This window comes from Ambystoma mexicanum, chromosome 5q, assembly GCF_040938575.1.
Source record: "Ambystoma mexicanum isolate Mex_15411 chromosome 5q, UKY_AmexF1_1, whole genome shotgun sequence".
Classification (NCBI taxonomy): domain Eukaryota; kingdom Metazoa; phylum Chordata; class Amphibia; order Caudata; family Ambystomatidae; genus Ambystoma; species Ambystoma mexicanum.
The window spans coordinates 675,359,773-675,374,840 of NC_090933.1; the positions used below are offsets into that span (position 1 = coordinate 675,359,773).

Here is a 15,068-nt window from a genome sequence, read left to right on the forward strand (position 1 = left end):
CCCCACCTTAGATTTTGAGACACAAGTTTTAACATGACAGATTTAGAGATCGCCAGCTTCTGACAGAGGCGAGTAGCGGTATTGCGCCTATTTTCAACATATTTGTCCAAGCAAGCATCTTTAAATGTGGATTTTCTTCTGATAAATGTACTTCTGCTGACATTATATTTATTTGGATTCTTGAAGTAGAATGATGTTTAACGTCCAACAAGGAAGTTGGATCTTTTGTGTGGTTTGTGAACCATGATTTTTGCAAATTTGACAACCAAGAAAAATGGATTTCCAAACAGCTCTGTGTTTCTTTTGCAATCAGCATTGCTTTTTCAAGTAGTTTGAGGCTGCTCTATAGGTAGCCCAATGGTGGGTTTTCGCAGTGGTCTCCTGTGTTACTACTGCCCTAGACAAAAGTGGATTGGCGGCCTATTTTTCAGGTTTTCTGTGCACTTCTAGGTGATTTTAGCATGCATAGTGCTTTCTAGCTGCCATTCTGAGGTTCCTGATGCAAGCAGCGCACAGGAATGTTGCAGAGCCTGGATTAGTGGGTTAAAACATCCCACAGAGGAATAGTTGAAGCAGGGAAGAACAGAACCTCAGTCTTAGAAGGATTGCAGTGGAGAAAATCGAAGACATCCAGAACAGCAGAAAGACAGTTTGAAACAATAGCTTGCAAGGCAGAATCAAAGGATTAAAAGGGGAAAAAGACCTGAGTGTCATCTCCATACAGTGCTATCGAAGTGATGGGGTCTTACAATCTCTTGCCTAAGCCCTAAAAACAGAAAAGCAAAAGATCTGAGTATTTTGACTTTTGACAGTACATGCTCATAATGACCTGGAATTTGAGGAGGAACAAGCACAATGTGTGGTTTATAGATTAACCAAATCAAGTAATAATGGTGTATGTGTTGTGGATTATCTCCAACTGATTAATAATAACACATGTAATCTGCCTGTAATAATAGAATTGATCTGACTCAGATGTTTTTTGGGTCTAATATGGTGAAAATGGCAGTTTTGGAGGAGGCCAATCTGCTATTATCCATGGGTTATGAAGTATTTTAGACCATGGGGCCTCTCCAGGGCTACGGTAGGTTGTGTCATAGTAGAGCAGTTGACCATGAGAAAGTGTGTGGTGAGAAGAAAAAGACTGGAGGCAATGGGGATGTGTAATATGGGATATAATTCTGCAGATAAGTCGGCTCTTAAGATAAATGTGCAATGGGGGGGCAATTATGTCATACGGTCTCTATTGTACTGGACAGGCTGAATGACATGTCCAATATGAAGAACGATGTGCTTTTATTTCAAAGTCTGTGCATACAAATATATAGTCACAATTTAAGGAACAGTGAAGGGAGGACACACATTTAGTGCTGGTGATTTGGAACATTCGTGGCCCTTCACATTTACTATTTGAATCATTTGGAAGGTTTGGTGATGGTGAAGTCCAATTGTTTGCTTCCAAGAAACTTGGTTGGACTTTGTTCCTATAATTGATGGCTTTACTACATATGTAACATTGGCTACTAAAAGGCGCAGGGGTCGTGCCTCTGGTGGTCTGCTGTGTGAGATACGCAACAATTTGGGTTTCACCATGCAGAAAAAATGTGGGTTTCACCATGCAGAAAATTGAATCCAACTCTCCAGATATCTTGGTAGTTGAGATCCAACAACTAAAGGACCGCCATTGTGCCCCTGACATTTGTATCTTGATGAATGTATTGTCAAGGCAACTAATTCACCCTGGTCTGTCTTCATGGAGAAAATTGTTGAAATTGTGACATATTGGTTGGCTGAATACAGTGCAGATATTATTATTATTGGTGATTTCAATTGTGAATGTTTGGACCCTGTATCGTATGAGCAACTACTGCGGACTGAGACTAGGCTTACCCAATTAGAGCATGTGCGGTTTGACTGCCAGGAACTAGATTTATGGGACCTTCATATTTTGAATTGAAATATTGAGGGTGATCGACTTCCGAACTTCACTTGGCAGAATGTGCATTAGAAATCCACTATTGATTACATATTTGTATCAAGTTACTTATGGTTGAACCTGATTCCAGTGATCATAAATTGAGGCTATCGAATTGTGCATATAAAATTCGGGCATGCAAGGGGCTTAAGGAACCCCCTCTATTTGAGGTTAGGGGAGAAAAAAGCTCATTTATTCGGCACCCTAACTTGGGAACTGCTTTTAATATACAAATAGACAATGTGTTGGGAAATGGTAATGTTGATCTTGTTAACCCTTCACACTATGTAAGCAAAATGCAATGGTTACTTGATAAATGTGTGGGTAGGTTATATTCAAAGAAGGGTTGGACTCAAAAGGCACATGTTCATTTTTATGACCAGCAGGTTCAAGATAAGAAGAAAGAACTTTGTCATTGTCTTAAAGCTCTATACAGGATCCAGTGATTTGAACTAATACAAAACAACGACTTGAATTTATAACAAACCCAAAACACCTATTAAAAAAAAGTGAATTGTTTAAAACTATACATACGTAGTTGGGAAAGGGAATAGCAGTTTTGGCGGTCAGGGAAAAGTATGAATAAAAAAGGGGGGCTTTGGGCCCATTTCTCTTTTGGACGCCGGTAGAAAGATTTTTTTCAAAATTTGTATTACATGACTTGAACAATGGTCTTTCCAGGAGGGGGCTTTGGACACATTTCAAGCATGTTCTAAAAAAGGTGTGGGAACAATGCATAATTTTTTTATTTTAAACCTTTTAATTTCCCAGGTTAGAGCACAGAATACATCTCTATTTTTTGTGTGTTTTTAGATCTATCCCAGGCCTTTGATTGTGTCAACAGATATAAACTTTGGGCCAAGCTGAAATAAAAAATTGTCCAGCTCATTTGTTGAATATTTTAAATTCCTTTCATATTGGGACAAGGATTTGCATTAGACTTAACAATGAAGGGTTACTTAGTGACTGGATCAAGACTAACCGTGACCTGAGACAGGGATGTGTGTTGGCCCCTTTCCTTTTTAATGTGTATATTCATGATATGCAGGTAGCTTTTGAAAATCTTAAATCCAACCCTCCCCGATTAGGCCCGCTTACCATACAGTGCCTTGTCTATGCTGATGACAAAGTAATCTTTGATCAATAGGTCTCCAAAGAAGCCTAGTGGCTGTTAATGCATATTTGAGGAACCTGGAATTAACAATTAATGTATAAAAAACAAAACAAAAGTTCTACTGATTAAATCAAGACCAAGGGTGAGGAAGTGTGCTAAATTTAAATTTAAATTTGTGTTAAATGGTAAGAAGCTGGCCCAGGTTGATGAGTTTAAATATCTGGAGGTTACATTCTCTACAGTTTTAAATAAAAGGAACACTTTTGGTAGCTTAAATAAACACGTTGGTTTTAGTGTTAGTACGTGCGCTGGACCATTGCTGATGTATTATAATCAGAAAATTGTGCCAAAATGTATTTATGGTGCTCAATCGTTTGAATGTAATGTGGTTTGGGACATGTTAGATGCAACTATTTGGAGGAAGACCTTGCGTCTTCCGCAGTACGCACCTACCTGCAATATACGACATGGGCTTGGTCTGATTTCTTTGGACACTTTTGTGGCATGGAAAAAGCTTCAATTGTACTGTAAAATTCTGCTGCTGCCTCACTGTTCAATGTATTATGATATTCAGTTTTGTGCAGTGAAATGTGTTTGTCCAGTGTTAATATTGTGGGTACAGGAGTGCAATTATTTATTAAATAGAATCCAAGCACATTCAGAAGATTTGGTTATTAATCCAGATAAAGTGGAGCAAAGGTTTTTTTAATTAAATTGGTGTGAGAATCGTGCAGCCCTGTCAGCCTTGCGGCTATGGGAGCATTTTATCTATGACATTAGAGGTTTTAATTATTTTATTTTTGGATATCTGTCGCATGCTTTTAGATTAGACTTTTTAAGGTTGAGATTTAACTTATTCCTAACAAGGTAAGTAGTCGGGGCTTGGGCTCAAATTCCGAGAGCTGAAAGACTTTGGAGGCTTTGCAATAGGAGTATTGAAAATTTAAAACATTTAATTTTAGAATGTCCGTTTTTACTACCTCTTAAAAAGATATTCTTCTTTATGATTTATTATGATGAAATGACTGTTAATTTGGATTATGTATTGATTAGTATTTTATATTCTCATAAATTGTCGTGTTTTGCGGCGATGAATTTGTTAAAACATTTTTGAATTGGGATTGTATGAAATAGGAAAATAATTGGATCTATGCGATATGTAACCTGATATTGTATTTGTTACTATTATCCCCAATTGTTTTTGTTGTAATTTTGTGATTCAAAGTTTATTGTGTGTGTATTTTTGCTTGGGCTAAAGGTTATTTGAGCCAATAAGGCACTAAATGAATACAGCTGAAAAGAAATAGTAAATGAAGAAATAAGAGCTGAGAGAGGGTCAGTGTAAAGATAAAAAAAGGACCAAGTACAGAGCCTTGTGTTACACCATATAAAAGAGGAAATGAAGAACAGGAGTGTCCAGCCCAAGTTACGTAGTAGGATCATTGAGAAAGATAGGGGTGGAACCATTCAAGAACAGACCCCAAAATGCCCAAGGTAGAAAGAGTAGATATGACAAGAGAGTGATCAACAGTATTGAAGGCTGCAGACAAGTCAAGAAGAATGAGTAGAGAGCTTAGAGTGCCGAGACGGCAGAAGGGGGTTATAGACATGTAAAAGAGTTGCATGTGTAGAGTGAGAGGGTGGAAAGCCAGATTGAAGGGGAGGAAGGAGATAATGTGGCAGTGTTGGAAGACCAGGCAAACACATTTTTCTGCAGCCAAATTCCTTCTTTCTGCCTCTGTCATCCTCTCCATTGTCGTCACCTGCTGTAGCATGTTTAGACTGTTATTCAAGTTGACTCTGCTACGATAGTTGAATGTAAGAAACTAATTGGAGACATAGTAGAGTTCCACTACTCCATGGTCATTTAGCTTTGTTTCCAAGTAGCCGCCAGTGAAATGGCCACTTGAGATGAATGTGTCGTGCCAGATGTCTTCTGCCCACCCCCATAGCGAATCTCTCCTTAACAGGGTAGCCAAATTTGCCATATTTTTGTTTTGGGAGCGTGTGCAAGGGCTGCCATTGCACAGCTTGCGGGGCTTCTCAATGATGGGGCACCTAATAGAAGTCACACATCAGGCAAGCTTTGAATTTTCTTCACATGTTTAAAGTATTAGAACTAGTGCCCATTGGACTTGGAGGCATGTCTTTCTATATGGCAAGTGAAGTGTAAAGCTGCTTTATCGTGTAGCTAAATTGGGGGTGTTGACGTCTACTCCCTGCAATAGGCGAGTGACTGCGGGTATGCAATCTAAAAGCTGCCTTTCCCTTTTCGACTTCAGGAGCCACCAGCCTCCAAAGACAGATCCAAAATGAAACCCTATTGTGTCATCTCTGGGACCACCAGGGTCTGCTTCTCAAATCCTGCAGCTGAATGGTATCTCGCTTGAGCATGGGGACACTGTTTTGTTTACAATGCAGTTCCGAAGCCTCCCCATACAGTTTTCATGGTCGCCAACTCAACGTATCAGTATTATCATAAAAGACCTAAAAAATGTGACCTAAAACATTTGATTGAATTTTCTTGAACTTTTTTCGGTCAAATTTAATTAAATATATATGTGGGGGAGGCCACCAGGGGGCGCGGGCAGGATGGACGCCTGAACGTCGAGCTCCGCACCCAGCCCCGGGTGAATCACGATTTATCGGCGAAACGAGGGTCCCATATACTACGCGACCCCCCCCAAAAGACGTGGAAGCCTGTGGCCCCCACCTGGGTCCAACTTTGGTTCCGATCCGACGCTCCTGTGCGGAGTTACACGGACCAAGGCGATATCGGCTGCCCCTCCCCCACGACCTGGCGCGGAGTGGCGCAGGAGACAGCACGAGCCGCGCCGCCCACGAATAGGCCCGAGAGGGTGAGCCCGCGGCGCTTCCTCCCCTGGGCATCCTCCGACTTGAAGAAAACCGTCCACCCACACAGGGAACGCACGCCCGGCGCCTCTGGTGCCCGAGGCCCGGCCTGACCCGGAGAAAGGCGGCGTCCGTCGTAAACTGGCCGACACGAACCCCTCATGAACTGGAGAGAGAACTTGCTGAAATATCAGTTTGTTCCCAAAGAAAGGACCATGGCCGCCGGTAGCCCCACCGTCCCACCCCCGGATCTGGGGGCTATCCAGAACAACATCCAAACGATTCTGGAGGAGATACGAGGTATGAGGACAGACATGGGGGCCAAACTGGCCGACCTCACCACCAAGGTCGCCACCCTAGAAGACCGCGTGGAGGGCGTCGAGAATAACCAACTCTCGGCGACACTCCTCGAAACCCAAATGGACATGAGACTCCGAGACATGGAAAGGCGCGAGGAAGAGCTTCGGTTCAAGGTTGACGACATGGAAAATAGGGAGAGGAGGAACAACCTTCGAATCTTTGGCCTGATGGAATCTGAGGGCGAATCCGTACAAGGACTTGAAGGCAAAGTGCACGATATCGTGAGGATCGCCCTGGGAACGGAAGACGTGGGGGCGACCAACTTCGACAGGGTGCACCGAGCGGGGGGGGAGGCAGAGGCCCACGCTCGGTTCTGGTTCGGCTGCACTACTACAGGGACAAGATCAGAATCCTGGAAAAGGCGAGACATCTTGGCACCATACAGTACGGTGATTCAAAGGTATCCATCTTCCAAGACCTCTCGGCCCTAACCCTGTCAATGAGGAGGAAATGCGGCACACTCACAAGATGGTTGCAGGGAAAAGGAGTCCGATATCGGTGGGGTCACCCCTTCTATTTGGAGTTTGAGTGGCTAGGTGAGAAACACCACCTGGTGTCGGAGGAGGACATACGAAGAGCCACGGACGATCTGGTGAACGACCAGGCGGGCCATTCGGGCGCCCAGGAGGGAGGACCACGGGACCCCCCTAGGGGTCCCGACGGCCCAGGAAATCACAGTGGGAAATCTAAGGTCAAGGGGGCCCGAAAGTTTCGGAAAACCAGACACCCGTCGATGAACCCGGAAAATCACACTGACTCATGAAAATGACGTTCGATTGGAAGGAGAGAAAATCATGAGGTGAGAGACGATTCAGGGTACGGACGCAGGAGGCCCCGGGCCCACGAACTGCCTTGAACGGACACCGCGGCGGTGTCGCGTTTGGCCCACCGGACCTTGGGTCGGCAGACCATTATGTTAAAAAGTTAACTGTTTATTTGTGTTGCCCCGCGTTTGGGTTTCTGGTTGTGGGTTGAGGGCCCGGGCGGGGTCTCTGGTTTTTGTCTCGGTTAAGTGCACCGAAGGCCTGCAGGGGCCGACCTGAATCGGACTTGCGATCTGGGACTCTCCAGACACACGAAAACCCCGGGGCTGGGGTTGGAGTCCTTGGTGGTTCGTTGACCGGCCCCAACACATGTTGGGGAGAGTGGACGGACGCCTCAAGGTACAAGGGTGGGGAGGGGGGAGGGAAGACACGGGGAGGGGGGTCAGTTGCAAGGGGGGAGGGGATGGGGGGGATAACGGGGTAGTTTGGGGGACTCAGGGGGAAATTCAGTTCAGACCGCAAGAATACGCTTGGCAAGGGGCACTAAAATTCAATCACCACGAGGGGTTCAGAATACGCACACGGTATGATGACAACGATTGAAGGGAAGGTGGGCACGTTAAATGTCAAGGGTCTAAACTCTCAAAATAAAAGATCCCTCACGGGCAACATGTTCCGAAAACAACACCTGACGGTCCTATTTCTACAGGAAACACATTATAAGCGCGGGAGGGAATCCAGAATCAAGGGGAAAGACATCGGTAGCAACTATTGGGCTTCACACCCGACCTCGAAGAAGGAGGGGGTGGGCATTCTCCTGGGAAGGGCTCTCCAACTAACGGGGGTGGAAACCAAGAGGGGGTTTGGGGGTCGATTTCTGGGTGTCAAGGGGCTTTGCGAGGGGCAGCGAGTTACTCTCGCCACCGTATACGCGCCCAACACGGGCCAGGTGGAGTTCCTCACACGGATCTTTGGTGTCATGGATGAATGGGCCGAGGGGGCCATGATTCTCGGGGGTGATTTTAATCTCATAGCCGACCCCCAACTGGACTGGTGGTCCGCCAGAGGTGGGGTACCCAAGGGGATCACGAGGGATAACCTGGCCTTGCAGAACCTCTTGAAGGATCACTACTGGGTAGATGTTTGGCGCAAGGCGTACCCGGCCCAGGGTGGTTACACATTCTTTTCTCCCCCGCACTGCACCTACACCAGAATCGACCTTCTGTTGGCCTCAGAGGAGGGAGACGGGGCGATGACCCAACCAAAAGTCGAGACCATAACGTGGTCGGACCATGAACTACTTATAGCTAACTGGTCCCTGCCCATCGCCCCGAGATCGGCTCGATGGCGGTGCAACGACACGCTCCTTAGGGATCCAGTATTCCGTGAGTTCATGAAGCAGGAAATGCTGGCCTACTTCGAGACAAATGACACGGGGGAGACGGACATGTCCATGGTATGGGAAGCGGGGAAGGCCACCTTCAGAGGCCTCCTCATAGCGGAGGGCTCGAGGCGTAAAAGAGAGAGGGGCCTGATCGAGAGCAGACTCCGAGGGGAGCTGCAGATCTTGCGGGCCAGACTGGGAGTCCCGGGAGTGGACCGGAGGGCACTATTGGACGAGATGCAGGGCAAAAGACAGGAGCTCCATACGGTTCTCATAGGGGAGGTGGTTAAGAGGATGCGATATACCAAACAGAGATACTACGAACAGGGCGACAGGGTAGGCACTCTACTGGCTCAGAGGTCGAGGGGGTGTAGAGTGGAGAGAGGGATTACCCGGTTGACCGACGAAGAGGGCAGGGTTCATGGGAACCGGCATGAAGTGACGGAATGCTTTGCTGAGTACTACAGCAAACTCTATTCTAGGCAAGCGGGCGAATCTCGGGAGGACATTGCCTCCTACCTGGCAGAACACCCCCTCCCCAAACTGACCGACCAGGACTTGGAGGCCCTCGAGGGGGAAATTTCAGAAGAGGAGGTGGAGGGAGCCATCAAGAGACTGAAGGCCGGAAAGGCTCCTGGCCTTGACGGCTACACAGCGGATTTCTATAAACAGACCCAGTCCACCTTAGTGAAGCCCCTGACCAAATTGTTCAACCAAATTAGAGGCAACGACACGATCCCCCCGACTTTCCTACAGGCCCTCATCACCGTCATACCTAAACCTGGTAAAGACCGGGCAGCTTGTGGGTCTTACAGACCCATTTCACTTCTCAACTTAGATGCCAAGATCTTTGCTAGGATCCTGGCCTCCAGATTGGAAAACTCCCTCCCACGCCTGATACATCCTGATCAGGCGGGATTCGTCCTCAATAGACAGGGTTCCGATAATTTAAGGAAGACCCTCCATGTATTGGCCACGACTGAGGCCAGGAATGAAGGCGCTCTCCTACTGGCTCTTGACGCGGAGAAGGCCTTTGACAGGGTCAGCTGGGCTTTCATGAGGGAGGTTCTCTTGTCAGTGGGGATGGGTCCAAGGTGGTTGGGATGGATATCCGCGCTCTACTCCTCCCCCTCGGCCAGAGTGGTGGCTAACGGGATTGAGTCTAGGGAATTCCCCCTTGAACGTGGCACGAGGCAGGGATGCCCCCTGTCTCCGTTAATCTACGCATTGGTGATGGAACCGTGGGCAATCTCGATCCGCAATGATGCGGACATCAGTGGTGTACAGATGGGGGATATGCACTGCAAGATCTGCCTCTTTGCGGATGACGCCCTGCTCTATGTCACCAGACCGTCCCAAACAATCCCTCGGGTTCTGCAGGGCCTCGCAAGATATGGAGAACTATCGGGGTATAAGGTTAATTTGGACAAATCGGTCGCATTCATGGGTGGGAACCTGCCAGACACGGAGGTGACCTTTGTGGAGGGTCTCCCCTTCAAGCGGAGCGATGAGGGGTTCCGTTACTTGGGAGTCCAAATCACACGTAACCTTGAGGACCTGTATGGGGCCAACTTCCCCCCCCTCTGGTCAGCAATCAGGAGAGACATAGAAAGGTGGGCGGGAACGGGTCTCTCATGGATGGCACGCCTTAACCTTATAAAAATGGTTATCCTCCCAAAATTTCTGTTTCTCTTTCAAATGCTCCCGGTCCAAGTCCCCAAGGCCTTTTTTGACGAGACAAAACGCATCCTCCTTAGATTCCTCTGGCAGGGCAAAAAACACAGGATTTCATACGAGGTTCTGACTAGGACCAAGGAAGATGGAGGGGTGGGCTACCCTGATCTCGAGACGTATTATAGGGCTTCCCAGTTGAGGATCCTGGTCGATCACTTCTCACCGGGACCGAAAAAACAGTGGGTAGCCATGGACAATAGGCCCCTGGCGCCCGTCACACTAGAGGAATGGCTCTGGGTCCCAAGGAGAACGATCCCCAGATCAGTCTTGAACCACCCGATTCTAAGAGTACTGTGGTCCCTGTGGAGAGAGGGAGGTTACTATAGATGGCTCACGACATGGCCCTCCCCCTTGAGCTGCATCTGGGCCCCTCCTTTCCTGGCCAAAATAGCGGAACCAGCAGCCTACCAGACATGGTTCGAGGCGGGCCTTAGTAGGACCGGCCAGTTGTGGGTGGGGGGCTCCTTCCTCCCCTTGAAGGACCTTGAGGAAGCCCTGGGAATAGGCACGCTTTCCCCGTTCCGATATCTTCAGCTTAAGGGTGCCCTCACGGAACCATCTTGGGGTGATACCCTCAGGAGGGAACTCACAGACTTTGAAAAACTCCTTCTGACCGCAAGGGGCTCCAAGGGGATAATCTCCCGCCTATACAAGCTCTTTCTGTTCTCCATCCCCCGAGACCCGCCACCAGCACGCATACAATGGGGTAGGGACCTGGGCGAGGAAATTGATGACGAGAGATGGACAGAGATGTGTAGACGGGCCAATCGATCCACATCCTCCCTCCAATATCGCCATCAGGCCCTCAAGATATTACATAGATGGCACTACCCCCCGCAAAGAATAGCCAAAATGCGTCCAGGATATGACCCACACTGTTGGAAATGTAGGACAGAGAGAGGTGACTATATCCACATGTGGTGGGGATGCCCAGTGGTCCAGAAATACTGGGACAAGGTGCGGACCTGGATCAAAGGGGTAGATGGGATAGAACGAGTATCCTGCCCGTGGCTCTTCCTCTTCGGGATTAGTAACGAAGAGGACCGGGGTAACACTCATGATCACATGCTCCAGGTGATGCTGGTAGCAGCTAGATGCTGTCTAGCGCAGAAATGGAAACACCCGAGAATGCCAGGGGAAAAAACCTGGGTGACCAAAGTAAGGGCCATCTACGACATGGAGTTCCTCACACACCTGCTCGATGAGTCTAAGTCCAGTATCGAGGAAATTTGGCTCCCCTTCTTTGATAAGTACGGCCGAGTGGTCTAGGTCCTGAAGACTGAGCTGAGGGATTCCCCTCCTCCCCACGGATGTGGGACCATGGGCCAAGGACCCGGCTGAGAACTGAACTCGTTTGGCCCATATGACTTTGGCGTGCCACACGCATATTGTATTGACGCCTCCATCATTAAGAGAGCCCGTTGTGCAAGTGTTTATCAAGGCTATGTAAGCGCGAACTGAAGGGGGGTGGGGGGAGGGAGAGGGAGGGGGGGGGGCATGGGGTGTGTTTCGTCTGGTTTTCTCTTTATGTTAACTCACATTAATAAATGCAATGCAAGAATGTAACCTCGTTATGCACCAAGGAAACTTAATAAAATTGATTTTCAAAAAAAATATATATGTGGGGGTGGGTAAGGGTATAGATTAGGTTGAGGGGAAGTACATGGGTTGTGGGGGGTCTCCCCCGTATTTTACACCACAAAAAGGTCAAATTCGATTAAATGTGGATTGTGTCAAACGGACCCAAACCAAAGTATAACCGGTGCCTGTGTAGCCTCAGCATTTCACTTCAATCTGCTCTGGAGGCGTCAATTCGTGGCACCACTCCCAAGGTTCACCACTGCTCACAGCCATACAATTCAAAGGTCTTTTCTCCACTCCAGTGATCCAACACAAGGTGCATTAGAGAAGCCTCGGTGCCATGTTTTGCAGTCAAATGTGATATCTAATTCTATTATTCTATGTACTGAGGGAGAAGGCTGTCTTCGGTTTTAATGTTGCTTCTGTCGAGAGTCGTGTACATGTTTATTTCATTTTGTGAATCGTTCTGGCTCCGTTGTCAGCCATGTCTATCCTTTAAAAATGTTGTAAGAAAATTAATAATTACTCATGAATTAAGTTAACCACCAAGACTTACACAACACCCATTAAGGATAAGGCATTATGTAATTCTTGCATTTAACAGTCCAGATTGGTATCCTATATACATTTGCATTTTTTTCAGATAATTTCTTACTGAATCCTACATTTACTGTAACTTTTTTGTTGTACCTCGTTAGGACCTTCAAAACATGGAAGCCAAAAATGTTTGTGTTATGACCGATAAGAACCTAAGCCGCCTTCCCCCCGTAAAAGCAGTGCTGGATTCCCTAGCAAAGAATGGCATCTGCTTCAAAATGTATGACGCAGTGCGAGTGGAGCCTACTGATTCAAGGTATGGTTTCTCGCTTGTGTTTGGTATGATACCATGAAAAGCTTTGTATGGGGATTTATAATGCAGCAATCTATGGGACTTGCTCGTCGTGATACAGTGCGAAGTGACGTCAAATGGTCTTATGTTTTTCTTGTCCTCACTACTGCCGGTACGTATAGCATTCACAAGTGACATTTGGCAGACTATAGGTTGTAATAATCATGTGTGTTTTGTGTTTGACAGGAAATCGCAATATTTGTTTCTTGCTCTTTCAACCAGGCTACATCCAATACACCGCGCTCTTCCGATGCTCTGCAGATCTGACCATAGGTTATTATTATCATTATCTTAGTTAACCCTTGCTATATCAATTACTCCACAACTGCTTAGGGTTAGATATAATTTTATTGAGGATTCAACCACTCTTTTAAGCCAAATTCTCACTTTATACCAGTGTTATTCCAAATGACAAATTGGCATGTCTGACCATCATTAATTTCTCACTAGCCATATTTTGCATCAATAATGCAGCCTAGGTTTTGTGAACAAATGACTTTCTTTAATGTTTGCTGGTTTTATAAATTTGTATAGGAGTGATCTGCTTGTAATTTTGAACTCCACAGAGGGAATCCAACATCTCTTTCCACTGTTTTTATAGTTTAATATTTTCACGATCAAGAAGCCTGCTCAGCTGCCTGTCTCTTATCCCATTTCCCTTTTACAGATTTGTGTCCAAGTTGACAAACGTCACCATCCCCTGAAATCACACTATTGGTCTTGAACGGTGTCAGCTATATACACTTAAAATTGCTCACTCCCACTTCTGTTTCATGCACACTCATTGTTGATTGTCAATTACTTATCAATAAAAAATCATTTTTTTTTTAAACCACAAGCTTTATTAGGACTACATGGACACCACCAAGGATTTCCATAGAATCTAATAAATGCCAGATAAAGTGATGAGGCAAAGGAAAGGAATTCCCAGTACGTTTTGAGATGGCGCACCATGCTTAGCGGCAGCAAATGTTGTGCAGTATTTCACATTCTTCTAAAAACGAGGGGTGGCTTCCTATAGGCATTGTTACCCCATTGTTCAGAAATTACCATTTCCCTGAATATTCTGTTCCTCTCATCATCCAATTCTTAATAAACCATGTACCAAAAATGTTTCCTTTTATCAACCTCCTTTAGTTAGTTTCCAAGCATGTCACTATGGAAAACTCTCTCGTACATCTTGTGTTCTCCAATAAAACTCACAATGAAGGTTTGGCATTTTCAGAATGATTTGCACTACAAGCCCATTTGTGTAAAAGACTAGGGATGTCTGTGCAAGCTCGCCCCATCTTCACTGGGTTCTATGTGATTTCATCGATAATTTTCATCGTGGGAGAATTAATTGAATGTTTTTTTTCATAGCACATTTTATTGCAAATGTATAAGGGGGAGACCTCCTCCCCGCCCCAAAACTCCTCCCTCCCCCCAAGTCCCCTGTACCTTTATACTTTACCTAACCAACCCCCATATACATTTGCAGCAAAGCTCGATGGAAAAAATTAGATTAATTCTCCCATGATGGAAAATCCAGCAATGGAATCTTCCTATCCCCTGAAGATAATGACGGTGGTCAGTCAAAAGGCCGAAAAAAAAATCTCGAATGACAAAAATCTCGAATGACAAAAATCTCGAAAAAAATAAAAATCGATTTTTTTATTTATATGTATTTTTGGGGTCAGGTAAGTAAAGAAAAAAAGGGGTAAAATAAAAAAAATGAAAAAAGGGGGATTGGGGGAGGAACCCCCCATTTAAAAAAAAAAAATGCATTGAAAAAGAAATTTGATTATTTTTTTTTCGAGATTTTTTGGTTCAACCTTTTTTTTCGATATTTTTTTTTCGGTCTTTTCACTATAAACCGATAACGACCCCTTACAGGTCATCACCATTACTCCGCATATGAACATTACACCTCGATCGCAGCACAGGGCATGCAGAGAAATAGGGAGGGGAACACCTCATGCACAGCATGGAATATAGAGGGGCTTTGCAGAAAAAAGTAACCCAGAGAAGGCCTCATGAAAAGGTAGCAGGACAGGAGGGTGGCAGTAAACACATGTCTCTGCAGAGCACCCTTGTGCACTGTATGGGGCCCAGTTTGGTGGAGGATAATGCAGGGCACAGACAGCAAGGTGTGTAATACTTCAAATAAAACCTAATGATGTACGCACCCAAAACCTCAGAGTTTTCTGATTTGTATCCTTAGATACCTGATTTGGGTTTCACATGTGTCTTCTGGAATTTCAATATTTCAGGTTATGATCATGGTCTTGTTAGAGTTACTAAAGGCCAAAACATTTCCTAAATTATTTGATTGCTGTAGCAGATGCTGTATGCACAACTGGGTCCCAGGTACACATGATCATATCACACTGTGCTGTTTTCCTTCAGATTTGTCATGCAATAGACTGTATTCT

The 15,068-nt window shown here is 45.8% G+C and overlaps 1 protein-coding gene across 1 annotated transcript in view; it reads left to right on the top strand.

The window, feature by feature from the left end:
* ADHFE1 (alcohol dehydrogenase iron containing 1) overlaps positions 1 to 15,068 on the top strand; it is a 419,108-nt gene that overhangs the window by 164,451 nt on the left and 239,589 nt on the right. The window contains exon 5 of the mRNA XM_069621130.1: positions 12,464 to 12,618. Coding sequence (XP_069477231.1) covers positions 12,464 to 12,618 — 155 coding nt within the window. The remainder of the gene's footprint in view (positions 1 to 12,463; positions 12,619 to 15,068) is intronic.